Source organism: Phoenix dactylifera, chromosome 8, assembly GCF_009389715.1.
Source record: "Phoenix dactylifera cultivar Barhee BC4 chromosome 8, palm_55x_up_171113_PBpolish2nd_filt_p, whole genome shotgun sequence".
Classification (NCBI taxonomy): domain Eukaryota; kingdom Viridiplantae; phylum Streptophyta; class Magnoliopsida; order Arecales; family Arecaceae; genus Phoenix; species Phoenix dactylifera.
This window is the reverse complement of record NC_052399.1, coordinates 2,904,464-2,932,442: the sequence shown is the minus strand read 5'-3', so window position 1 is coordinate 2,932,442 and position 27,979 is coordinate 2,904,464. Positions and strand designations below refer to the sequence as shown.

General features: G+C 42.0%; 3 protein-coding genes across 4 annotated transcripts; 1 reads left to right on the top strand and 2 right to left on the bottom strand.

Moving 5' to 3' along the window:
• Positions 1-557: 557 nt before the first annotated feature.
• On the top strand, positions 558-3,098 carry LOC103697699. Its single transcript, XM_039129668.1, has 4 exons — positions 558-633; positions 1,306-1,617; positions 2,123-2,269; positions 2,599-3,098. Exons 1-4 carry the CDS (start codon positions 631-633, stop codon positions 2,827-2,829), a joined length of 693 nt encoding a protein of 230 aa, XP_038985596.1. The 5' UTR covers positions 558-630; the 3' UTR covers positions 2,830-3,098.
• Positions 3,099-7,754: 4,656 nt separating this feature from the next.
• LOC103696087 (vacuolar sorting protein 39) lies at positions 7,755-22,897 on the bottom strand. Of its 2 annotated transcripts, XM_039128655.1 has the most exons (13): positions 22,363-22,897; positions 21,473-21,684; positions 20,272-20,403; positions 20,023-20,166; positions 15,179-15,291; positions 13,580-13,646; positions 13,217-13,501; positions 12,070-12,399; positions 10,883-11,104; positions 10,546-10,788; positions 9,845-10,279; positions 8,581-8,679; positions 7,755-8,232 (listed from the first exon to the last, which is right to left on the bottom strand). In XM_039128655.1, the coding sequence occupies exons 1-13, from the start codon at positions 22,796-22,798 to the stop codon at positions 8,035-8,037; spliced, it is 2,916 nt and encodes a 971-aa protein (XP_038984583.1). In that variant the 5' UTR covers positions 22,799-22,897; the 3' UTR covers positions 7,755-8,034. The 2 variants fall into 2 exon arrangements, with proteins under 2 accessions (XP_038984583.1, XP_008775839.2); XM_008777617.4 differs by having other exon boundaries at positions 13,217-13,646.
• A 1,419-nt stretch (positions 22,898-24,316) lies between these two features.
• Positions 24,317-27,484, bottom strand: LOC103697708 (PHD finger protein MALE MEIOCYTE DEATH 1-like). Its single transcript, XM_008779624.4, has 3 exons — positions 27,180-27,484; positions 26,009-26,252; positions 24,317-25,931 (listed from the first exon to the last, which is right to left on the bottom strand). The coding sequence occupies exons 1-3, from the start codon at positions 27,475-27,477 to the stop codon at positions 24,518-24,520; spliced, it is 1,956 nt and encodes a 651-aa protein (XP_008777846.2). The 5' UTR covers positions 27,478-27,484; the 3' UTR covers positions 24,317-24,517.
• Between the last annotated feature and the right edge of the window lie 495 nt (positions 27,485-27,979).

Below are 27,979 nucleotides of genomic sequence, written 5' to 3'. Positions count from 1 at the left end.
CAAATATGATAATCATTAAGATATTTTTGTAAAAAATGTTTTTTGAATTTCAAAAAAAAAAACACCAAATTGGTTAAATGGGTAAACGAGATATCCGAAGCATTAACGGACGCTTGCTTTGCTTTGTAGATAGTAAATAGAAACTGCCAAGACTCAAGCTGCTACTACTCACCAGCAGTTACACAGGAAAAGGAGAGTGACGTGGGGTGTGAGCTGGCGCCCCTGCCGCGGCTCCTCCAGCACACTCAGTAACGTCTTTGGACCGCGCAAAAGACGCTCCGAATGGCGGGAAACGACAATCCAAAGTTGCAGCAGAGACACGTGCGTCGTGCGTGGGACACTTAAAGGGCCGTCCCTTCGGCGGTTTCCGACACGCCTCACGTGGGAACCGTGGCCCACCATCCGACGGCTCGGGTCTTGGCCTTTTCCAGACCAGCCGTCGAGATTCTTCACAGATTGGAGCAGCTCCTGGCCCGAGATGGACGGCCCGGATAAGTCGACATTCCCGCTCCCTTCTATTAATATCCTCCCCTCGCCGCGCCTGTAAATGACGAGGCCATCCCTCCTCTTTTTTATTTAGCATCTCGTCTTCTCCCCGCGCCGTCAAACGATACGGCGGAGAGAAAAAAAATGGTAATTATGCTTTTGTTTATTTATACTTTAATTTTCTTTCTAATTTGCGTCATACTTATGATCGCTGCGTAAGGTCTTGACCATCTCTCAGTGGATTCGTTATGATTTTATGCACAAATTTTGATCTAATTTTCCATCTAGCTTTTTCGTTGTCTGTATTTGTTTTTTCTTTGATTTTCATCTCGATCATTTCTTGAACGTGAAGAAACGACAATTTTTTTCCCCTGATCTCCACTGCTTATTGTAATTTTTTTTTTTCTACCAATTTTGAACAAAATTTTCGTCTGAACAAGTTGCTGCTTCATCTGTGCTTCACTTGCTTATCGTTTGTTTCCTTTTTCTAGTTTCAATCTTGTATAGAGACGAAGTGGTGAGTTTCCTAATCTCCATTGCTCGTTATAATTTTTTTTATCAGTTTCGAACAAACCTCCATCTAGCTTATTCATCTAATCGATTCCAGAATTGCTATTTCTTATTCTGTTTCCTATTTTCAGTTTTAATTCTAGATCCTCCGGCGAGAGAGATCTGAAATGATAAATTAATTACTCTAATCTCAAATCCTTGCTATAAAATTTCTCTTCATCCAACCTATGAATCATCGATCGAAATTATTCTTCTATTTGAAACTATTAGTTTGTGATCTAATTTTTGGTGACGATGATGGATCTGAAGGTGGGGTGTGCGTTCCACAACAAGAACAATCTGGTGAAAAAGGAGAAGAGAAGCAGGGAGTGGAGGAAGCCTTCATGGATGGAGCCGCTGCTGAGCACGAAGTTCTTCGGGCTGTGCGACGCTCACAAGGAGCTGAGGAAGAGCGAGGAGAATACTTACTGCATCGACTGCAACCAGTGCATGTGCCCTCACTGCCTCGTCCGCTCCACCGCCCACCGCGGCCACCGCCTGCTCCAGATCCGCCGCTACGTCTACCAGGACGTGATCCGCATCGCTGACATGCAGAAGCTCATGGACTGCTCCAAAGTCCAGGTAGTTTCATTACATCCAATCCGTTACAAAAGTAGCTTACTAATTCCTCTCTCTCTCTCTCTCTCTCTCTCTCTCTCTCTCTCTCGCCCCGTCATTTGGATCCGCTGTGAAAAAGAAAAACAAATTTGGAAATTTTGATCCGTTCTTCGAATCAATTCCTTCGGTTTCTTGAGTTTCTTTAAGCTGCTGAGCTTTTGAGCTGTGAATTGCTCATTTCCTTTCTTGATTTCTCCAACTCAACCAAAGGAAAAAGTCGCTAATTTAGCTTGCAGCGATATCTCCTGTTATTAAATCGAAGAAGTTGTTGAATTTTTTATTAGTTCTTGTCCCTGATTTCTCCAAAAAGATTAAGAATTCACGAGTTCTCGTAGTCATGTCCTGTCATTCCTTAAAAAGCACGACTGATGCGATGTCTTAAATAAAAAATGATAAAAAAAAGGAAAGTAATGATTGTTTCAATGATATTATATAATACGTATATATATTTTTCCTTGTCACGTTCTAGCCGTATACTGTGAATAGCGCCAAGGTGCTGCTGCTGAACCCCAGGAAGAACTGCAAGCCAACCAGGATGCACCCCGGCGGCGCCACCTGCCGGAGATGCGGCTGGACCCTCACCGCGCCCAACCGCTACTGCTCCCTCGCCTGCAAGGTACATTCCCACCTCATCGCTCCACAGTAATAACCGGCTCGGTTCTTAGGCATTTTGGTCATTTCATCTTTGTGCCATGCTTAATGTTATCACAGTCAATGTAAAGCATACATAACCAAGCTACGGATTAGGTCGCCTCATTTGTTGCTCATCATTTTCAAGATTTTCTGTGGACCTAGCAATCTTCTGTTTCTTCTAATTTATGCAGTTTTCTTGATAGTGATGCAGCTGGCTATGGTCATGCGAGAGTAGTGTGAGCAGCCGATGTACCAAAAATATATATATAAAATATAAATAAAATATTTATAATAAAATTTTTCTATTTTTAGATATCTGAAGTGGTGGATGATGCCAATTCATCGCCTGGAGCTGATGGCAGAAGCACCACCGGAGGCAACCAAATTGTGTCACTCTTCGAGCATCTGACGGCAGGCGTCGAGTCCTATGACATGTCCTCTGATTCCAGCGAGGAGAGCCATGGCCGTTGCATGGATGCATTAGCTCCCAAGGCCACCATTCACCGGAGGAAAGGAATCCCCCGCAGGGCTCCCATGCACTGAACTCAGATCCTAGCTGATACCTTCCTTTTTCTAAAAAACAGTCAATAATGGATCTCTATTGGAGTTAAAAATAAAAGGGGAGGAGTGATCTGTTAAATGTAGTGTTCATTTAATTATATGACAGCGAATGGACTGTGCTCGCATTTTGTGCTTTCCATCTGGTCTTCTGGTGGGCCCGGCCGTGTGCATGTAATTTGGTCGCGCAGCATAAGCGTGGTGGGGCCATGTTCTTCAAATTTTATCACTTGACATTTTCTTTATTGCTGTCATTAATAATTCTCTGGAATGGTCTGCTTTGTTAAATTCTGTTAGAACAATTAAATGTTGGTGGCTGCTAATATAATTTTGTTTACGTTTGTGAGTAGTTATATATGTGATGTGGGTCCATTCCATACAACCGTGGACCGGAGGCGTCGCCCTCGCGATCTCTGTCGTCGATTTGGTGGGGCCGGTCGGGGTGGCAGGCAAAATCCTGAAAGCGGCGAGCTCCGGGATCGAGCGGGGTGTATCATTCGCTGGCCCCACTTCTTCCCTCGGTGCTAAAGAATTAAGGAGTGCAACATGTTATTATGTGACGATGAAATTTAGACCGTTGGATGGGAATTTTTGGGTTCCACCTGACGGTGGCCATGGCTCATAGGGGTGCGTTGTGTGGGCTGTCCAATAGTGATAGGACGGTGGTCTCGGGAGGGAAGGCCGCATAGAGATTTTGGTGCTGACGCTGGCTCTGGCCGTCGGTTATTTTCGCCGGAGGCATCCGATCGTCCGCTTGGCAGGATCCCGGCGGGGGGTCGTCGCTTCCTATTTTGTCCGACGTCCCGCATAGAAATCTGGCTTTGGGCCCCACAAACAGGAAATCGGAGACGTCCAATCACATTGCTGCAGCTGACCTCCTCCGCCGCACTGTTGACTGGTACGGTGTCGTGACGTTGCGGGGTCCGGAATGTACCTCTCGAGCGCGACGCTTGTAGGGGTAGTTTGGGAATTTCATACAGGGGTAGTTTCCCGGAGGGTATTTCGGTCATTTGCTGACAGTTTCGTTGTCATCTGTGGCCGCGGGCGTTTCTCACGCTTTTGTTCTATTTGGGGTTTGTTACTTCTACGTACCTAACGATAAGAGTACTGCACGTGAAGCTCCTCCTCTTCCTTCGTATTCTTGTGTGCGCTGGGGGGATAAACACTGTACAAGTCCATCACATTGGAAGCAAACCAACACATGAGTTTGAACTAGATCTCTGGGTCGAGAAGGAAGGTCTCTAACTCTGACCAAAGAAGCCTCTGAATGGAGAACGACAATGTAAGCAAATTAATCAAATCAGCAAGAGTAAAATGTGCCTAATGGTAAGTGCACGAAACAGCTAACGAGCAGGGCTTAACCCCTAGTGAGCTTGCAAAGCTTAGGATGCACCTAGCAGAGCACCATTCTTTACAGAAGAGGGATAGAAACAACTGATTCTTTCACCAGCCGACGATCATTATGAGACTGAGAGACAATAGTGGTCAAATGACTGATAACGTTGAGTCCATCAAACAGGAGATTTTTCAGTTTTTGAGGACGAGATGGTCCTACAACCTGGTAGGAGACGGGTTGGACTTCATTTCACCGGTTGCTGATCGAGTAAACGATGATGAGCATAGCTTTATTACAGGTCTAATATCGGAGTGTGAGATCAGGAGGACCTTCTGTTCCATGGCAGAGGACAAAGCCCCAAGTCTGAATGATTTTTCTCTCCTATTTTTTTGGAGATATTGGACGATTATCTGCCTAAAGGTGGTTGTCGCCATCCATCAATTTTTTATCACAACAGAGACACCCGAAGTGTTTGAGAGGACCCCCCTTACTCTTATTCCAAAGAGGTTGGATGCTAGTAAAATTAATTAGTTACTATAGGCCCATTAGTCTCTTCACTAGTTCTCCCTTCGCATCATTTGTCCGGAGTAGAGAGCTTTCGTGGGGCGGGGGGGCACAGCATCACTAACAATGTGCTTATCACCTAGGAGTTTATGCACGATCTTTAGAGGGTCTCATATCTTCGCAGCCTTATGGCAGTAAAACTAGATATGGAGAGAGCCTATGATCGCATGAGATAGAATTTTTTGGTCCAAACTTTTGAGACTGACGGGTTCTGGGGTATGTGGATCAGCTGGATTTTGAGTTGTGTGTGGGCCTCTTCTTTTGCTATCCTAGTCAATGGCTCATCGGCTAACATCTTTAGGTTAGTGGTTGGCTTGCACCAAGGATGTTTTCCATCCCTGTACCTTTTGTTCATCTCCGCCGATGTACTATCTCATGCCTTCTGAGCTACTACTTTCAGCTAGAGATTGGTGGCCTATGTACCAACAGTGGGGTCCTAGCTGATTTCCCATCTTATTTTTGCTGGTGGTTACTTGCTGCTCGCTCTTGCTACAAACAGAATGTGGTGATTCTTAGGGGGATCTTCGAGAATATTGTTCGGCCTTTGGTCAGAAGGTGAACTTGTCTAAGTCAGTCATTTGTTCCAGCCAGAAGATCAAGCTACAACTAAAGTCAACGGTAAGAGATTGTCTAGGAATCAGGGAGCACGACGGGATTTGGCAGTACCTTGGTGTCCCTATATCTTGGAGGAGGCTAAGACGAGTTGATTGCAGTGGGCTAGAGCAGCGAGTTTAGAGTTGCCTAGAGGGTTGGTAGGCTAGAGCCCTGTCTATGATGGCTAGAGCCTTGTGTGTATATATATACATATATGCATACACACATACATACATACATATCTTCGTACATACATACGTACATAAGGATGTAGTTGCCATGTTCCTGCAACTTAGGGTGCAGCTTTTTACTAGGATCTCCCTGCACACATGAACCAATTTAAAATAGAAAGAGTCCAATAAGGGTTTTTCATAGTTGAGTTGGCTGCGTGTTGACTAAGATCAAGCCATTTATTAATGGTTTTGAATATGGATTTGGTCCTCAGATATGATGTATCACCATATCATATTTACCATATTTTACTTTTATTTATTAAGATAAGTAATTGACAAGTGAAAACCTATTGGATTAGTTGAATTGATCTGGAAGAAATAAATGCGCCAGGAGTCTATAATTTAAATACTGATTATAAATGGGGATTGTTTGGGTTGGCCCCATTTGCATCTCCTTTGTGACCTGACCTCCAAGGTCATGGCAAAAGTACATGCAAACCACCTAAAGCAGGACCTTAACAAGGGTGATACCCTAGAGCAACCAAATTAAAGAACCAATCGGATAACATCCTCCTTGCTTAAAAGGCCACTCACTTGCTCGCAATTGTGTCTCCTAGATGAGGCTTTATTGCAATTAAATTGGACAATTGTAATGGATGTATGACCAAGTGGATTAGGCGTATTCAGAAGCTGTCTCAAGTACTTCTAATTCCGCCAAAAATTCATCGCCTGGATCACGATCTGCGTGACTAAACTTTGCCATTCTAATAACGTCTCTTGTCATCTCGTTCGTTTTGTACCAAAATTTATCAATGTTAGGGCCAGTTTGGCTGGTCGTGCTTGCGCATCGGAACTTAGTTCGGGGAAAGGGAACCCGCTTCGGGAGTTTGATCGGCCTGAGGCTTGGCCCAAATTAAACAAGACTAGGCCCAAGGATCGATGCCCTTTTAAACGAAGTCAGCTCCAATCCGGCCCACGTGCAGCTAACTAAACGGGCTGCCCAAGATTGAAGCGCATCTGGCTGCCCAACAATGTCTCGCTCCCACGGATAAATAACAATATTTGAGACTGCAGGAAATCAAGGAGTCGGTTCGATTCAGACTAAAAACGCTTAACGGAGATGATAACTAACCGAATGGACTGGATTAAAATTATAGCGGTTCCTCCTGCTGATCCGAGAAAACGTCCGAGCTGGAACTGCCGAGCAGTAATTTCTTTTTTTACCCGAGCCCAGCGATCGTATTTCTCCCAAGGTGAGAGAGAAGATGCAAAATCTGAAATGTTCTTGCGATAAGTCCAATTCCCGGGGAGAAAAGTGGTTCATTTGATTGAACTCTTTCCATGCCGGGCCGTGCAGTTGTGATGAAAGTTGCGAGGGCTAACTCTTCCTTATTAATATGTTCACGAACCTCCAGTAGATGCTCTTGGACTTCAGTTGAAGGGAAACAGTCTTGAGTCTTGACAAGCTATAGGAAATTGATCTGCTGAGAAACTAAAGAATCATAATTTTTTTATTAATCTATTTATGAATGCTGTCGTCTAGGAAATAAAATGCTAGGAGAAGGATTATCTATTTTTGAATCCTGAATGGACAAAATCTTGCAATCTGTAGATAGAACTAAATCACTGAGTTGCCCTTCGTTCAGTTGGCCGTCCCATACCACGAATATTCCTAAGAGATGATCTGCGTGTCAGGTTTACAAAAGAGCAACACCAGAGACAAGCAAGCGAAGAGAAAAGGAGGTTCATTCTGATTAAGTTCATCATCCAGTTGAGAGAGCTCCCAAACAAATCCAACCAAGATGAGGGAATCTAAGTGCCCACCATCAAGTAACAAATCTGGATGATCAACAAAATGAGACCCAAACCAAACGGCATGGCAACTAAAGAAGCAACAGAACAACAGAACCGCCTATCACCAACCATAGTTAAAAACAAAGTCATGCACTAAAACCAGACAAAGCAGAGCAACCCAGCAACAATAGAAGCCATACTGCGGGCTAGATAACCCAAGAACAAGGACATCTAATCCACCCCAGGTTGCACAGAAGGGCTAGAAGGAGCCCCATTAGTCACACCTCCAGCATAATCACGAGCAATGGAGGCCCTATGGAGCTCAAGATCCTGTATCACTTGCAGGACATTCTCCGCAAGATCATCAGTGAAAATGAAGCCATATCTAGAACCCAAGGCCCTGAAAGTTTCAGAGTCCAACGAATTGGGATCATAATCTGCCCTGAAAGAATCTATTATTGTTTATGGAATTTTTCATTTTTTAACACAATCTAGACCATAGTATTTTACAACACAGGATTGTGGTGATTCATAATCTGCCAATAAACAACAGAATCAAAACCTTTTCAAATTAATCCAGTTCTATGTAACAACCTTGATGATGCCAATAAAGTAAAAAAAAAAAAAAAGATGCTAAATATAACTACGCATTGCTATCATCGATTTCTCAATGACTGAAAAAGCTTAGCATGTAAAGGGGATTGATCATACTTGGAGTCAAAGAACAGACTACAATTGCTTTCTAGGTGCACCTCTCACAGCCTTCATATTCTGAGAATCTCTAAAGCAAACAAAATGAACGAGTGTCTTGCCATTTGGATAAACTGCAAACACACTACTCCCTATCCGTTTACGGCAAAGTGAACATGTGCTATCACCATCAATCTTCACAGAAGTTTGCCGATACTTATAAAGCTCCTGTTTTACCTATAATACAAAATAAAGAAGTAAGGAGCACAATGAGCATTTATCACTATTAAAATTAAAGATCCAGCATATACAGCACCAACGAATTTGATTCCCAGAAAACCAGCAAAGTCGATTGATTAAATTTTTCTAGAAATATAATCATAATTTTAATATCAAGATAAACCAATATATAACTCAGGAAAAAGGAAAATACTGATAGAAAAGCTTTTTTCTCTTCTTGTTAGAAGAATCTATCTTGTTTTGACACGATTTTGATTATGCTAACAATGCTATTGCCATCAGACTTAAAACTGCATCTGTCAAGATCAGTTCAAAACAAAATGGCTTCACTGTACAGATACAAACCTGCAAATTTTCGCTGTATCTCAAGCTCTTCACCACTGAATAATTTCGGCGACCTTCACTAGACTTCTTTAGAAGGGGTTCCAGAAATGGAAGCAAGCTCTGTCAAGATCAATTCAAAACAAAATGTTTAATAAAAATTTCTACAAACTGAACCTGTGCGTAAAAACAAATCTCCAAATTACTGAAATATTTTCCATAAGGTTTGTGAAAGCTTTTTTACATTGTTAATATGACTTATGGAAGAAAACCAAATAATGGAACTTTTGTGGATATTTCAAGAAGTAATCTATTTTTTTTTTCCTTCGTTCACACGATCTTTGCAGAGTTCAAGAAACTTTTTCTTCAAAAAATGTTTTGATGTCCAGAAAATTCACAAATGTACATTAAACTGCAAATTTTTGCCTTTAGTAAATTAATCCTGAACTCCAACTTCCTGATTATGGCATAAAAAAAGGGCAGCTCAATGCATGAGGTGGACTCTGTAGAGGATCAAATATACGCAGCCTTACCCCCATATGTAGAGAGGTGGTTTCTATGTTTCAAACCAGTGACCCCTAGGTAACAATGGAGCACCCTTACCATTGCACCAAGGCTTACCCTTATGGCATGCAGTCATGAAATATCGAATTCAGAAAAAAGCTGCCATGTACAAGTTACTAGTAATAACAATGCAACATCAAAATATATAAACAAAAAAAATTATACACAAAGCCAGAGAGGTGACCTCTCTAGTACACAAAATATTGACACACAATAAATTTAAGAAATTCAATTAAAATAAACAATGGAAAAAAATGTCCATTGATTTCAAATCATTTTTACATGAATTTGAGCTAACCTGCTATTAGCAGGTTTACATGTACCAGCAACTTCATACTGATGTTTCTGCATCTCATATTTTTAAACATGCAAGTGATGATCTAAAATTCATATTATTGTAATTAAAGCCTGGCAAAATGTAAGTTTTATTGTTGTATGATTGGTCAATTATATATTTATCTGCCAAACGAAATCTGATAGTCCTATCTCATCCTTTCCTTTACATCTTCATGTTTACAGAGGATGACATATTAACCAAATATAATCATGAGAATTTCAAGTAATAAATAATATCTTTTGGCACATATTTCTATAAATTAATAACTCGAAAAAACTTCTATGTGCTACCACAAGCATGCATTTATTGGTATATTTCATCTAAGCTCCAATAATTCATCAGTCCTGAAAGACTATATAAGGCAAGTCATGTTTTTTCCTTCAATACCTGGAGCTTTGTCTCTCTTGGTAGTAGTCTAAGTGCCTGAGCACCATTGATCCTGTCCCATCTCTGGCTCAACAAATCAAGTGCATCATTCAACATTATTGGACCTCCTCCTTCAGTCATTTCATCTCCATCACCATCACTTCGTCCACTGTCGGTGCTGCTGGGGCTGATGCGAGTATCATCTGCCACCTCAATCTCAGCAATTTTTTTAGCCATACGACTCTTGACTTTAGCAGAACCAATTCTTTGAGTCCCAATATTCTGGGAAGGTACTGGATTTGTAGTTCTTTGCTCAAATTCCCTTACTGTCCTTTGCGGGTTAAGATAAATTTGTAGAAGAGTAAGATAGATATTAGCATATGATCTTGAAGGTTGACGCAGTCCTGACTCATAAACCCGATCACAATATGCAAGTGCTAGTGCAGGTAAATGAAGCTGTATAATTCAAAAATGGAGAGTTATGTGAAGGCATTTCATTTCAGATTAACACTGTTTATGAAAAAACTTGAAAGATATTGAAGAAATCTCAGAGTCTGACATGATACTGTAAACTCAATCACGATCAAAAAATTCAGATACTAACATAGTATGCATGAATTTCCTTTCTATCATAAATACTTTTCCCAACTACAAAACTCATATCAGCCAACATTTTTTGATGATAAATTGTAGCAAAGAAGTTCTTCTTGTGAAGGCAATACCTTATGAACATAGAGAGACAAGGCAAGCTGATGTTGATTCATTTTCCCAAGCAATGTTGCACGCTCCTCATAGAGACCATCTAATGGAAGACGCTTTAACAGAGCCTCTGCATTATGACCTGAAATACTTTCCAAAGCAGTCAACAACTTCCTACGAGTCGAGGAGTAAGTTTTCTCATCCCAATTCTCTTGTTCCTTCAGATCCTTGTACCAATCTAGTACTTCTGAAAGGTAGATTTGCACCTACCAAGAAAAGTATTAATGAATAATGGAACTCTCATATGGCTCAGATAAATATACACTGCATAATAAATATGGGAGGGAAGAAAATAAATACCAGTTCGTTTTGCAAATCTGTGTTGATTCCATTTTCACTCATTGAAAGCATAAGCTCTAAATATGTAGACTGCATGTTTGGAGCATGCTGTTTCAAGTATGAATTTATCAAGTCTGCTGGAATATTTCCAGACAGAAAGAGCTCAATAGTTTCTGTTGGGCAGCTTTCAAGGACAAGCATAGAGAATTCTAAAACAAGCATAGGATCGCTCCTACAGAGTGGCTGCAAAAATAATCTTAGAAAAAGTCATACCAAAAGGAGAGAAACATACGCCACAAGAGGCTAGGAACACATGACACATTATGATTAGAGTTGTTTCAAAGTTCACAAATCACAATACTATAACTCAAAGACATCACATTCAATTGTGCAGAAAGTTAAACAAGAAAACATGCTGGGAATAACATTTATGAACTCCAAATTCTTCTAAAAGGGTTCTTTTATGAATGTTGGGCATCCTATCTACAATTAACTGATCACAAAGCAAAGTACAACAACGATCACAATTTAAACCTGATATTTCAACTTAAGTCATACAATATACTCCGAGAAATTATTAACTGATGCTGCAATAAACTTGAATCTTAACAATGTTAAATTCTGGCTAATTCATGGAAGGATACATCGAACTTTACAAATCCTTGAGCAATAGTTTTATTAATCTAAGCAATAACAACATTGATGCATAGGAAACATCGTAAAAATAAAAAAAGGAATGGCAATTATGGAAGTGCAATCATTCCAAGAGTACATCTACTTTATTGAAATATCAGAATCACCAGTCACTACACAAAAGAAGCAGACACGATGCTTAAAGTAACTAAACATATAAGGTTAGTTTACATGCTTAGCTTCATCTGCTACTAGTTTGGAAACTATTGAAAGCTATGATTTAGCTAAATGTTGCCTACACTAAAAATGCATACATTTGTTCTTAATTTTTAGTTCCTGTATTTCCTAATTATAACAGTGAGAAATTAGACCCTGGCATGCAACTAGTGCTGCCCTTTTGCAGCTCTAGTTATCTACTTGACACTCCATGGGCATCTAAAGATGGAAGTCAAAGGAAATCAAAGTGAACATAGTATGGTCAAAAAGCATAGGCACTTCCTTTGATTGGTCAGGCTAGCGTAAAATTTAACCATGCATTGACATTCCAAAAGATAGTACTAGATGGGCGACCATACCTTCAGATAATCAACAATCATATCTGGCCTGAACTTCGGAGTGGGCTCTGAATTTGGAAGGCCAGAGTTTGATTCCTCAACTAGTTGATTGAGAAGTCCGAGAGCTTCACGGTGCTTCTCATTGCTCTTGTAAAGTTCCAACAACGCTGTATACTGATTTCTTTCCTTTAGAAACTCTTCGCCTATCTTTAAATCACAATAGTTGGGGCCCTTCAATAACTCTAATGCCCCTGCTGACTGTCCAGTAAGAAGCAGAGCTTGAAGAAGTGCAGTGTCTAGCATAGTCGCCATCTCTCTGGCAACAGAACTGATATGGGTGTGACCACGTTTCTAAGAGAACAGAATAAACCCTTGTTAGATTTCTGAGGAATTAAACATTACAGTTATATTATAATACCTTATATTTGTTAACCAACAAAAAAAAATATCCATCTTCAAAGAGATATGGCTCTTAACAATGCAGTGGTACACTATGATCATTAGATATTTAAAGTTTATCCCTTAAGTAACTTCCAGGAGATAACTGCTTCATCCTGTAAGACATATGTAATACGGGGGGGCTCCAATCTCTTAGAAAATGCTCATGTCAATTCCCCTGGACAACCAACCAGAACCAAATATCATCCTTTCCATAGTAAAATATAGTTCTAACATGTTCTGATAATCATGACACAAATTTCTTGCAGTGGCCTCAGATATGTCCCTTCACAGGAATAGTTTGGCAAAGACAGATTTACAAAGCCCACATCGAATATCTGGACAAGACCTGAGGACCAGTAACACTTGGTATATGGGGTAAATTGCGCTATAGCTGTCAAATGGGTGGATAGTTGGGGATTGGCAAAGAGACATTTCTCTCATGATAAAAACTATTGGTCTACAAACATATATAGAGGTATATATATAGTGTCATAGACCTGTGTCATAGCATGGAAAGTTAAACAGTGCATGGTGCAACCAGACAGAAGAATGCACATCTATTCATGTAATTTTGTATATGCAAACCCAGTTTTTAGACATATTAGGATCATATCTAACACTAGACTTTGTAACAGGAACTGAAAACTGACATCCTTCATAATTTGCCACGCCTACTCTATATAGGTAGCAAGTAATTTCAACTAGTCATAGAAAATAAGTGCCCTACCTTGGTTGAGCTCTTTAACCGATATGGCTCAGATGTTATACTGTCCTGCACAGCATCTGAGACAACCTCCTCTGTTACCTCGGCAGTAGCCCTTTCAATGATACCATATCTTCTCTTCTGCAAGTACTTTACAAGGGCCATAAGAGCATTGTGACTCAATTTCTTGATCTCAAGCATTGATTTATCATCAGATTCCTGGAGTTGTGATAGTGATGATGATTCTATTTCATCTGAGGCATCAGATGAAACCCTTGAGAGATGTGATTCATCGTTCAAATCTGGTAACTTCTCAGGTTCAGCTATAGTAAGCACCTTAGGGAGAACTACAGATGGGTATAAAGACAGCACATAGGTAACATCCACCTGTGAAGCTAAAAACTGCTCCATTGATTCTTCATAGCTCCCATTATCAAATAGATAATGCCCGTATCTGTAACAGACATAAACAAACAATAAGAAAGAACCTTTTCTTGATTGATATCAAATGATAGAAAACCTCATGAATTATGTACTAGGAATATAAACCTTGGCTATTCCTACAGATGTAACAAATCCTATATTAACAGAACATAATGAACTCATGATTAATTAAATATGCCAATATTAAAAGTTGAATGAACAAAGCAGCAAGACAGAAGTGGTATATATTACCATAATACATCCTCTAACATCATCACTATAGAAGAAATCATACACATTGTGTATATACATATGAAGATAAACAAATCTGATCTGTAGTCAAAGTATTTTCTTTTCCTTTTATTTCATTTATGAGCCCAAGCATACAACCATCATGTTGAGGAGGTGTTACAAGCTGAATAGCATGAGGATTGGCGTGGACCTTGATGAGAAGACTTATCAAAATGAAGAGCAGTTATAAAAGCAATAGTCATGTAACAGACATAAACAAACAATAAGAAAGAACCTTTTTTTGATAGATGTCAAATGATAGAAAACCTCATGAATTACATACTAGGAATATAAACCTTGGCTATTCCTACAGATGTAACAAATCCTATATTAACAGAACATAATGAGCTCATGATTAATTAAATATGCCAATATTAAAAGTTGAATGAACAAGGCAGCAAGACAGAAGTGGTATATATTACCATAATACATCCTCTGACATCACCACTATAAAAGAAATCATACACATTGTGTATATACATATAAAGATAAACAAATCTGATCTGTAGTCAAAGTATTTTCTTTTCCTTTTATTTCATTTACGAGCTCAAGCATACAACCATCATGTTGAGGAGGTGTTACAAGCTGAATAGTATGACGATTGGCATGGACCTTGATGAGAAGACTTATCAAGATGAAGAGCAGTTATAAAAGCAATAGTCTTGCAGAAAACCAAATACAAGGAAATGTCTATGACATCTTAGGTTTGATGGACATGTTCCAAGGGAAGTACTGGAATGTTGACTCTCTCTCGAAGAAAGGTTATATGGAAGCAAACAGGAATTTATAACTTAGAGTCATCGTCCTCTCAATTTAATTTAGAATAAAACATGAAACAAAGGTTTCTCATTGGTTTAGTGCGTTGTAGAACATTTCTCAAATCAAAGTAATATGCTTCTGGCCTTAGAATTGTGCTCATTAACATGCTTGTTTCTCAAGTCTCCTTTATGTCTTGGAACTGCATAAGCAAGAAGAGTTTGCTCACCAAAGCCAATATTATCAGGTTTATGCCACCTCTGCGACTCTAGCATCACCATTTTTCTTCTCTCACAACTCTAGTCCATGATAATTAAAATATCAAGATATACAACTGTCTTATAGCTTACTAGCTTTTTTATATAATTACAGATGCTTCTAAGAAAAATCCAATGTACAATATCTCAAATGTTGTATATTGACTCAGTAACACGTTATCATTTTGTTAAAGAAAAAGTAGGCACTACAAATAAATTCTAATAGACCTTGTCATAAAGAGCAGAGGCAAATTATTACCTCATGTGTATTGAGCTTTCTTTTGCAGATCGAAGGGTTGAATCCTCAGGAGGTAGAAGCTTACACAAAGCCAAGGCCTCCTCAAAATCTCCAGATGCGGTTAACTGTACAATCTGTACGCCAATGTACATTCAAAGAAATATGATAAGTTATATCAAAGGATTAAGCTGCCTTAGCAGCTTCAAGCACTTGTCCCAACTTTGTTGTAACCACATAATTGCCAAAAGGCCGCTACACGAAGAACAAATAAATGCAACTGATCTGATTTCTATTCACTGTTTTTAGGTTCCTTGTATCAACATTCATAGCAGAATTGTAATCCCTCAAGATTAGAAGCAAATCAGTTTTCAGAACCAAATAGATCTAAGAGCTGTCAACAATTTGATGCCCGATAGCAAGGATATAACAACAGACAAAATATTAAGGTGGAGTATAATATGAGCGAAAAGAGTGAAAAAAAGAAGAAGAAGAGAAATGGTGTGGAAACAATAAGATGAAAAAGGGGAATAAGTAGAGAAGAAGAAAGCAGCCAGCAACCTGTTTATCTTTTTCCTTAAATAACTTTTGTCATACAAGCTACTCGGCCCCTTTTTCGAGCAGCCCCGAATAAGAGCCTTCTAATAGGCTCAATCATTCACTAATCCTACCCCGATCAGAACACTTCAAATTAGGCACAAATAAATTTCTATCCAGAAGTGAGCACAGCTTTTGGAATTTGGTGATTCAATCCTGGCGATCCACAGCTCCTAAATCTTATTAACCTTGTTTAATAGAGGTTTTGAATTCACAGCACATTAATGCAATTTGTCATGTAGAAGCATGATGCCATATGATTATATTCTTGAAATTCCTTGGTGAACTCATAATCAAAAATATTTGCAAGACAAGGATCCAATTTTTCAACTTTGTTGACCCTTTGTGTTGGAAACTCTCATTCTTATTTTCCTAGCGGTCAACTTACCATAAAATTCAAATTTGAATTCACTAACTTGATTGATTTAGGAATTTAATTTCTATGAGCTCCCAAGAGTCCATTGCTTGGTGCAATGATAAAGTCTTGGGCTGACAAGTGCAATAGCACAAGTCTGAGCCATGGGGCAGCCACTTAGTGTTAAAAAAAATGTCAAAAGTTAGGTCTATCCTCAGTTTGCCCCTACCAAGACCCCAGATTGCCAGGAACATAACCAAGCGATCGCATTTTTTATGAGCTCCCCAATAGTCCTTTCCACCATCTAGTTAGCATAGCAAGTAACTGTTTCATCGGATATGCAGCTTTCTATAACTTATAAGCATACCTTGTTCAGCATATGCAGGAAAATCACTTAAGCTATAAAGCCTTTCTGTAATGTGACCAGGAAAAGAACTTTGGTCTTTTGCTTCCTTACTTGTAGATATATTCTACTGTGGTTCCCCAACTGGTTTAACACTTCTTGATTTACTTGGAATGACTTCAACTATAGAAGCCTTTTTTTTTTTTTTGCTTTGAAAAAAGGGGAAGGGGGAAGGAAGGGACAAGCCCACCCCCCCGCGTAGCAGCCCCCATTGGGCCCCCACCCCACCAGGAGAATGTTCGATGCGGATAGAAATGACTGTATGTTGGGCACCCTGGCCGGTTTTACTCATACCCTTCCCATCCATTAGCCGGCTCGGTGACTTCTCTAGGCTCCGGCACGAATCCTCCGTGTGAGTACGTCACACCTGGCACCACCGAGGCTACCTGCGGACCAGTAGCCCTTCCAAACCCCGTGTCCGAGCAGGGAGCATCCGATCTCCTCAATTTAATCGACGCCCACGCGTTTCGAACTCGGAACCACTTGGTTGGAAGTAAGGCCCCGTTCCGCTGAGCTACCACCTCAGTGGCAACTATAGAAGCCTTTTACCAGTATAAAAAATCTCTACTTTTACATTGGCTGATGACCCCTTAATAGGAAAGAAAGGAACCATTAACTGGACACCTAAAACACATCATACAAATGATTGAAAACCCCTTAACATACTTTAAATTATTCTGAAATAAACACAATCTGAAACAGGACGCTAAGCAGACTTGAAGCCCTAGAAAAAGGATTGGTTAAGACTTTAGATAGGCAACATTGTTGGCCAGCAAGGGCCGGTCATAAGGCCCTGTCCAGAAGGCCTTTGCTTTCTCTCTCTACCCCAAAATATAAATATGGCATCAGGAAAGCTGTCTTTCTAAATTAAAAGCATCTACCAATAACCTGGTAGATTCTGAACAACTGAATAGGATGAAAGAAAATAAGAATTAGTAAACAAGTTGAACATGCAAGTAAGGATTGCTCTGATTGAGCATAAATAATAAAATGCATAAGTTGATCGTTCTTAAAATGTAATGCAAATGAGAACTTTTATTTTTCAAATATTCATTAATAAATTTATTTAGAAAAGTGCAAGTTAACTCAAAAAAAGACAATCATTTAATCATAGTTCAGCCCATTTGTGTAGTCAACACTGCATCTGTTACTTTAAATCTGGCACATATCAACCAGATGCAAGGATTAAAATCTCCTGTGAACAGGTCCTGCAACAGCCAGTACAGACCATGCTGACCCTGAGCTAGTATCATTGGGATGGTATACACCAATATTGGGAAACCATGCCTGAATTGCTAGTTCTAAGGCATAACATCTCCATATAAAGGTGTATCAACCCTGAATACCTGTACCAACACACATTGAAGCATGCCTCTCACACAGTGAGGATAGTTGCCGGCCATAGATATTGTCCTGAACTCCTAATCCTCAAGATTTGAATCACTGACCAAATACTAAACTAATCTCAACCATTAATCAAGTAACATATAATTTGAAGTTTTGAACAAAAAGAACCCCTAGAACTCTTGGAGGTTAACCTAAATTCCTATTAAATTGGAAATAGAGCAAACTAAACTAAGGCTGTGTTTGGCATCGTTGTCACTTTTCTGTTTTTAAAAAAAATCTAGAAACAGGAATTTTATTTTTTTCAGATTTCTGACAGCATAAAACATGTTTGGTTCGCTCTTTTTTTTTTTACAATGAGGGCCAGTGACTAGGGAGAGGGAGGGGGGGATGGGGCCAGCAACGTGGTCGAGGACAAGAGAGAGCCCAATATTGAGTGGAGAGGCAGTCGAGGGAGCGATAGAGGAAAAGGAAGTGGAATAGGGCCTGCAACATGGCTGGAGATGAGGGATAGCTCAGCATCGAGAGGAGAGATAGCCGGCGAGACCCAAGGAGCCGGTATGGTTAGGCGGGGGTGACAGGGTTGAAGGCGAGATTGGGCGGAAGAAGAGGGGTTGGGAGGAGAAGAGTGAAAACTCACTTTTTAAAAAAACTGGAAGTGAAAATTTTTCATTTCACTTTTTTTCGGAAATAATGGAAGTTGTTTAAGAAAAACAGAAATAGAAACAAGGTAACCAAATATGTTTTCTGCATTGGATTCCGCATTTCTATTAAAAAAATGGGGAAAAAATAGTACCAAACAGGCCCTAAATATGCAGAAAATTAACTTAAAAGTTTAAAGATTTTTGCAATGACAATCCCTTTGGCTTCCAAAAAAATATTCTCCAAAATCATATATTTATTTACTTTCGATGAGGAATGTGTTCTGCTGTAAGGCAAGTTGGTTGGAGTGCACTCTCACTAAAATATGCACTAACTCCCTATGTCTATTTATATGATTAAATAGTTGAGTCAGTGGTATTGTCGGAGATGCAAGAATAATCTAAAAGATGTAAAATTATCATTGAGTTGGGTAAAAATGAAAGATCTAATACCTACATGAGTTCATGTTGATAGCTATTTGATGTACCTGCATGAAAAGTACTTTGTTGGTGGGCCACTGCTTTAGGCCTTTACCAATTTTTCCTTTAAGTGCATTGAACTTGCTAGTCAAACGTATGCCTCTTTCACAAGATCTTCCTCTTCTTGCCAAAAATGCATGACCTTGTACTTTGGCTGCATCAACTATGCATGCCTATACTACCCCTTAGTCGGCACCTTAGTCTCAAAGCCAATGTATAGAGTCCTGAAATTTTCAGTTTAAAATCTGAGCTCCATGCTGTTGTTTTGAACTTTCTTGTACAAATAATGCTTATCAGAATTATTTTAATAATATATTACCTATGTTATATTTTATGTCCATCAACAACAGCTTGCATGCCTATTTGATTTAAACTTCTTGTTTAAATGTTCAGAAGTTGGTCTATTAGCCACTTCAAAGCATTTAAAAAAAAAGTTCCGGTTTAGATTTGGGTTCTTATGTGTACCCTTTTGTGCCACTATTGTAACATTGAAAGCCACATATTTTGTCTAGTGTGCACCAGCATTTGGCATATATGATGTTCTTGTGTCCATATGGTCCAATAGTAGACACAATGTTATGTCATGCAGACTGATACCTAGCCAAAATGGGGTTGATATGTATTATCTTAAATAACAAGACTAAAATATTAGAATGCTGGGTAACAGAAATAATACCCTCCTGCTGTAACATGAAAACATGACCTAGGATCAGACCAGATATATGTTAATATGTATCTAAAGATCAGTGTTGTTCCAAACGGAGATGTTGCTCAAGCTGAGCAAACCTTAATCAGGCATTAAAAAAAAGCACTAATCTGTTGGCAAAGCACTGCGTGTGAGATAGTTGGTTAACCTTGAAAGACATTTGATTTGAGATATGCACGCACAATCTCCAACTATATTTACGTGATGCAGGTGAAAACGATAAAATAAACATAGATGAGCTATTAAAACGATTTCCTAATTTGAGGACAACAACAATTTGGTTGCTAACAGCTCTAAGGTAACAAGTGCAGAAATTATACAAAAGTTATCAACAGGATATACCTGTGCACCGAGAGGGACAGGCAACAGGCCATAAACAGAATTGCTTAATGCAGCAATCACACAATTGTTGCTTTGGAGAAGGAGATGAACATCGCGGAGAACAACAGTCTGAACCAATGGATATGGAGCTCTCAGGGACCGTATCTGCAGAAATTTGCCGCATTGGGCAATTTATATCAGGAAAAAGATTCATTAAGCTTTGTAATGAAAAGTATCAATATCAATTACTGAAGAAGTGATTGAGGTTACCTCAACATGCCTTGGTTGGCGGCCTACTGCATATGGCTTGTGGATTGCAACAGATGCAGGGGCCTCAGACCAACATATCCTGCCATCTTGTAGAAGCTTCCCATTTTGGTCAACAAAAACTCCAATATTATCCTAGAGATAGATAAAAGTGCATGACATTTAAAAAAAAAGAATCATAAGCTAAAGATAAAGTGATAAGAATAGTGGCCGATGCAATAAAGGGATTTTTAAAGAACATCAAATGAAACATTGGCTAGTGAATGTTACATCAGAAGGAAACAAGGAAGCATTTTGAAATAAAATGCTACCTTTTTATGATAGGCCTGATCATGATAAATGCATCAACAAGCTAACTTAATCTAACTCTTAACCTGCAAAACTTATCCCATCTATCTGAAGTCATCTTAGTGAATTGAAATATGATCCAAGAAGGTCCGAGAACTTTCTTCTATTGGCTCCCAACCCCATGTCATCATTTCAAAATCCCTGATCTAGGAAGAAAAGCAAGTGATAGACCCCACAATGAAATCTGGAATGCTACATGGCCAGGAAAGAAACCTGCCTGATGGGTTAGGCAGTTTAAGCTCAGGCAATCAGAAGGTAACCCTCAAAATTTCCTTTGGACATCTAAAAACATTAGAGAGAAAGAAGGATTAGTTTAATATGGGAAATGTATTTATCTTAGAGAAACAGATAAACAAGCCAAACAGGTAAATTGATTAAAAACAGCAATTAAGCATTTCAGTTAAAAATGTGAGATTCGCGAGGCTTTCAGATTTTCCAGAAGTATATACATACATATATTATCATGATTTTTGTTTGATTTGATCCAACATTGTAACAATTATCTAGTTCTCTACCACTAATTTCCAGTACTAGCACTGTGATCATAGAATAGGCCATAGAATTGAAAAGAATTTAAAATATAGTGACTAGTACATTTCCTTCATTAGAACTCTGTTAGGGATGTATTAACAAGATGAGACTTGTTTATTCTTTATGACCAACATTTACTGATTGCTCGCAAAAGTTTCTACATATTGACTATCATAAGTAAATAGCATTGTTAAAAAAATAATAACAGATCATCATCTCTTGATCCAAGGAGCCCCCATTGAACCAGCACACAACAAAAACAAAATCACGACCGTAAAAGAAAGAAAGTTAAAGAATCTTAATGTATCAAAATGCAAGAAAGTACCTTTCCTAGAAGAAGCTCCCCTGAGGGAAGAGGGACAACCAATGGAGGAGCAATCCTCCCAGAAGGGAAAACCTCTGAGAGTGCACCGGTTGTACTGTTCATTATCATGTATTCCCTTTTAATCCCCAAACATATGTTTTCCCCACACCAAGCCATAGACTTTACCACATCAGGAACACCAAACTCCTTCACTTCCACAAACTCTCGACCACCTAACCAACAACCAAACTAGATTTGAATATTTGTTGCAAACAGATGGATCAAAAATACAAGAGTTCAGAGAGAATTCAGACAAATGTAAAGAATCTCATTGCAAATAATGATTACTATGTAAAAGTCAAATGCATTAAAATGATCTCTTTCTTAGTGTCTGATGAATACATTTTTTAAGATGTCAGTATTTTCTCTGCTTCATTTTAGCAAAATAAGTGATAATTAAGGTTAAGGACTCTGCTCGCTGGCATGAGATTCCAATTAAAGCAAGCAAAGTTAATTTTTGATAATTAATATATAAAGCAAGCATATCAACATTGTAAGATTGTGTGTCAAAGTTAAACTAGACAAGTTCTATACTTGAGAATTTGATACGTATAGAAGATAAAATGCTTTACAGCATTGAACTGATTGCTGTTCTCGGCATAAAAGTTACACAACATATGATGCAACTAAAATCATTCCTCAACCAAGCCCTAAAGAAAAATAACATAAATCTACTAATAAGATCATAAATTTGGTCAGTGTCTACCTCCGGGTGTCGACATTAACAAAAGAAAATCAAAAAGTTGGCTACTTCTTTATTTTCAAGAACAATTCACGGCAGCAAATTAGCTCGACAACGAATTCAATGTTTTATCAGAGAGGGGAAAGTGGGCGCGTGGTGAGCATGATACCATCAAGGCGGTAAATTCCGACCCTCTTCTGCCTCCCAACGCAGAGGAACCCCCTTCGGTCATCCCAGCTGAAGACGTTGGCACCCTTCGTCTTTCCGATCGCGACGACCGTCTCGAGATTGGGAAGGCGGTGGAGGGCGATCCACTCGGAGAGGGAGAGCAGGAGATCTCGGGACCGGGAAGCCTCCATGGCGACCGGGGTGCGCTTCCAGAACCCTGTGACCGTCCGCTCCAGGATGTAGGGCTCTCGCCGGATCTCGGGGTCAGGGGAAAGGGGTCCGTCATCGCCGACGGCAGGAGCGGAGGAGGGGGCATAGATCCGGAGGGAGCCGTCGGAGCATCCGAGGAGGAGCTTGGAGCCGTAGGAGGCGACGGCCTCGATCCTCGCGGGGCAGCCCTTGAGAAGCTCAACCGAGTCGTAGGCGCTGTGCACCATTATTGCCTTCGCATTCTCTCTCTACGAGGCCTTTGTCCGGCAAAGGAAAACGGAAAGCAAGAAAGGTAAAAGGATTATGCGACTGTGCCCACCGATTCGAGTGGGTTGTTTCATGATAATCCAACTAGATTAGAACGAACTGCACCGATTTACATGCTCGGGTTACATAGTGCAATACAGTGCTGAAATATAATATAGTATTGTATGGTATAATGCCATATTGTAGTATAACATAGTATGGGAATCCTGTATGATATGGTATAGTATAGGATAGTATGGCAAAGGATAGTATAACATAGTACAGTATAGTATAGCATAACATAGTATAGCATGGTATAATATAATATAGTATAATATAGGATAGAATAACATAGTATAGGATAATATAGTATAGGATAGCATAGTATAAGATAGCATAGTTCAGCATGGTACAGTACAGTATAGCATAGCAAGAATAATATAGCAATATATAGGATAGCATGGTATAGCATGGTATGGTATAATACAATATAGTACAATATAAAAGCTATACTAATGAAAGTTTTACCATTCAAAGCTATACAGATAAAAGTTATACTATCTACAACAATGCCAAATGGAGAGATACATCTAAATCAGCGTATTATAGCTTTATTCGGGATCAAACTGGAATGATACAGGACAAATTCTCTATTTGGTCTTGCTAAAAAAGAATTTATCCATCATGATGCTAAAAGATACATGACAAATTCTGTCAGTTGCTTCATGCTAAACGAGCAAAATTACTCAAGGGCCATAGGAAGGCTACCACAATCTCCCATCACTGCTCCAGAAGATTGTTTTCGTTAGTTATAATTCTATGTAAGTTGTGGAGGCCATACATGAGATGATAAGTCAATACTTGCAAAACATATGCATGTTCATGCTGTTTTCCATCAAATTCTCCTACTAACTATGAACAGGTTCTACTAACAAATAACCTATTTGCTCGAGGTGCCAAGGCATATCGATCATAAGAAGGATCCCATGAACTCTCCAAGCTGACCATTTTTTATAAAGAGAAAATGATTAAAATTACATGATAGATTACATGGTCCAAGAGTTGGAGAAACATCATTCTCAATTCCTGTACCTAGCAACCTTTTTTTTTTTCCCGCAAAACTGGTGCCACTTCAAGTCCTTATCCCGCTCCAGTTCCAGCTGTCTTTAAAGGCAATCACAGACTTGCTAGTTATCATGCTAGCTTGAGTTACACCATGCAACTCCGGAGTTGTAATTAGAGAGCAACACATGGATGGAGAATTCACTCGAGCCAACCAGGCTTGTGACTTCAAACTACTGAGGATTATTCCTCCGCTCTTTATATTTTGACTGCCATGACAAAAATCCAGAATCAGATTATTGAATCATGCTGGAAACTGTGCAAGCTGGGTAACCTCGGGCATCCAGCCTCGCGAAGACAGTAGAGTTCAATGTGAAACATTTTAAAACAGCAACCAAAATTCAACCGTCCACAACACGATGTGAGGTCTCTATAAATTGGAAGCAACGTACATCATCATTCTTATTGCGCCAGATTATTAGAATCATTAGAGGCAAATGGACAGAATCAGAAGTACTAGGGGAAATTATTACAATGAAATGAAAAGAATCTGCAGTGTTCTCAGCCAAAAAACTAAAAAAGAAAACGTCAACGCACCGCAGGGGCTGACAAATGCCCCCCGCCCGAATGCCATCTCATCACGGCCTCTCCCAGCCCTCGGCGGCGATCCGAAGCGAGCTCCCGCACCTCGCGCAGAGGAAGATCGGCGGCACCGGCTCCCCGTCGGCGATACCAATGCAGCGGGTGTGGTGCCAGACGTCGCACACGTCGCAGGCCACCATCCGCTCCCCGTCGTCGTCCCGCGCCCCGCACGAGCACCCCACTGACCACGTGTCGGCCCCGCCCTCGTACCGCAGCTTGCACCCCATGTCCGCACCCTCGCCGCGTATCCACACCACCGACCCAGACTCCGCCCCGCCCAGCAGCACGGGATCCCATTCCTCCCCTTGGATGCCCTCCACCGCCGCAGCCCGGAACCCCTCCAGCACGTAGTAGCTGTCCCGCAGCGCCCGCTCCGCCTCCGCCCGCAGCTCCCCCACCGAGGCGTGTGCCTCCACCACCACCACCTCCGGCGGCGGCGGCGGCCGCGTCAGCGCCCCCATCTCCTCCTCCCGCGGCTGCCACATCGCGAAGAACCGCAGCCGGTCGTCCGCGTCGTCCCGCAGCCCCCATGCCTTCACCCAGTGCTTGCAATCCAGCACCGTCCTCGCCGCCTCCGCCCTCCCAGCAACCACGCTCCGGTAGATCACCTGCAAGTCTCGCTCCACCTGCTTGGGGTCGGGCCACACCAACACCTCGTCAGACCTCGCCTCCTCCGCCACAGCCGCAGCCAGATCGTCGCCGTGGGGGACCTCCTCGAGGCTGAACTCGAGCACCCGGGTCTTGGGGTTGGACACGCGGCGCACCACCTGGCCGTCCACGAGGCAGTCACCGAGGGACTTGAGGACGAAGTCCAGGAGGCCGGTGTCGCCGATGGTGAGCCGCGCGGCGTCGCGGACCTCCTGTCGGGTCATTGAACCGTGCTCCCGGAGCGCATTCACGATTACCTGAGCGGCCGTCCGGAGCCTCTTCGCCGACCACCGGCTGGCCATCTGTACCGCCACCTGGGCGAAGTCCCGGCACGGCTTCCGCTTCTCCGCCGTCGCCGCGGCCGTTGACGTTGCCTTCCCTTCCTGCTGCTGCTGCTGTGGTGGCGGCGGTGGAGTTGGAGGTGGTGGGGTCCGATGCTTCATTCCGAGGAGGAAGCGGAGGAGGTCGCGGACGGTGAGGATGGGCGGGTCGCGGTCGGGCTGGCGGAGCTTGCGGTATATGTTGGTGACGCGGCGGAGTTCCTGGTCGCCGCCGGCCTTGGCGAGATCGGCGATGAGGGTGTCGAGGCGGAGGGTGGAGAGGAGGTGGAGGGCGTGCTGGTAGACCTCCTCGGTGACGCCGAAGCTCCCCATAGAGAAGCGATAGCCCCAGCGGGAGAACCAGGGGGCGCCGTGGGCCACGCCCAGGAGGAGGCGGAGGTCCATCGATCTCTTGCGCGCCACATCGTCCACCGTCACTGCCCTGTTTCCCATAAGAGGAAGCAATTAAATCGATGGACGGACGGCTCTGATTGAGTAGTATCAGTTAATTAATAATACCGGGCGCGGAGGGCGGTGCAGAGGCGATCAAAGAGGTCCATGAGGTCGCCGCCGGGGATGAACTTGGAACCGCCCTCGCGGCCGTTGATGCAGAGGAGATGGCCGAAGCCGTTGCAGTGGAGGAGGCCGTGGAGGAGGTGTGTGTGGAGATGGAAGGCGTCGCGACTCAGCGGCCTGTCCCAGTCGTCGTCAGCCGGGATTATCACGTGATATCTCCGCTTGGATACAAAATGATGGCTCCACCCTGAGTTAATAGTTAATTAACTATAATTACTTAATTAACTTTTAAAGACCGCAAAATTAGAATTTAACAGCAGAAGTCAGAGCTTAACAGTTAACAAGGATGAAGCAATCAGAAAACAAGCATAGAATTTAACAACAGAAGTTGAGCTTAAGGATAAGTAACAACAAAGGGGCGGAGTAATCGGCTATTCAATTGCCGAACCATTGGAGCACTTGGGAAACGCGGCTTCCATGGTATTTCAAGATGCATGAGAAAGTTCTGGAAACGCAATTCGCATGCTATTAGACATTTAGACTACGTGCAGAAAACAAAGTATTTCGGATTCGCCATTCGTGGGTTTCCCTTTTTCTAAATATTTTCGCATCTCTTGTTAAATTCCCTTAACATGGGGCAAATAACTAAATTAGGATTGAACCGATTGGTTTTTGGGGAGAAAGAAATAAGAAGAAAGCCAAGAGTTCTTCTACCCTTTTCGGAACTATCCGGTATTGCTGTCTCGAAGCTCTAATGAGAGAGAGAGAGAGCCGATTGGTATTTGGGGAAAAAAATTAAGAAGAAAGCCAAGAGTTCTTCTACCCTTTTCGGAACTATCCAGTATTGTTGTCTCGAAGCTCTGATGAGAGAGACGGGTGGGGCCGGGGGGGGGGGGGGGGGGGGGGGTGGTGGTAAAATGGACCTAAGAAGAGAAACCCAAATCTGTATCAGAAGATTCCTCGAAGAAAGAAGAAACAGAAACCAAATCGATATCGAGAGACCGTTAAAAATCTCATAGTAGGAAGACGAAACCCCAGTCCCCGGAAATCCGGCTACGAAATTTCCCCCAAATCGGACGATGAAACCGCTGGACAGGCTCCCCCGCCTCTCTTCCGCCGCCATCCCAACCCCATCCTATCCAAGAAAGCTCGGGAGATGAGATCGGGGACTCACCGGTGCAGCGGCAATAGTTGCAGAAGGGGCTGCGGGAGTGGCGAACGCTCTCCTCGACGGTGAAGAGGGGCGCCACCGCCCCGGACCGCTCGTCGACGAGGAGGGTGCACCACGTCCGCATCCCGGCGGTGTCCCTCTTCTCGACGTCGGCGCACTCCCGGAGGAACCGCTGGACGTTGTCCCGGAACGAGCCGTGGAAGTCGGTGGGGTACCCCGGGTCCAGGAACGTCCGGAGCCCGTAGATCTTGGCCCTCACCTTCCTCTTCGCCGTCGGATCAGAGACCACGGCCGGCGGCATCGCTGATCCGCCGCCGCCGCCCCGCCTCCTCCGCTGCTTCCTCCCCTTCTCTTCCCTCTCTTTGCCTCGTCTCGCCGCCGCTTCTTTAGGCGGCCCCGCTCTTATTTCGAACAGGGAGAATCCCTCTAATGCCCATAGACTTGTGCGGAAATCTCGGAAAAGCGTGGCCTTGAAGCTGGAGGATTTTAATAGCTGCACAGGGGTATTTTGGCAATTATGGCGGTTTGAGATTCCGTACTTCAGAACACCCCACCTCTTCGCGGCGAAGTCACCGGGTGCTTGGCCAAAAGAAATCGGACGGTCTGCGTGTGATCTCATCCGCCACGCGGCTTATCACGATCGCCGGTTCTTTCTGTTAACTGAATTTGCACGGAAAAGTACGGTAGGAACACGTGGGGGGACGAGGAGTTCCAGACAGTTGCGGATGTGGCGGCTGGATGGAGAGTGATCTGACGTGGCGCGATGATATTGGCAGACGAGCGGAAGGATTTGGCGGGCCCGC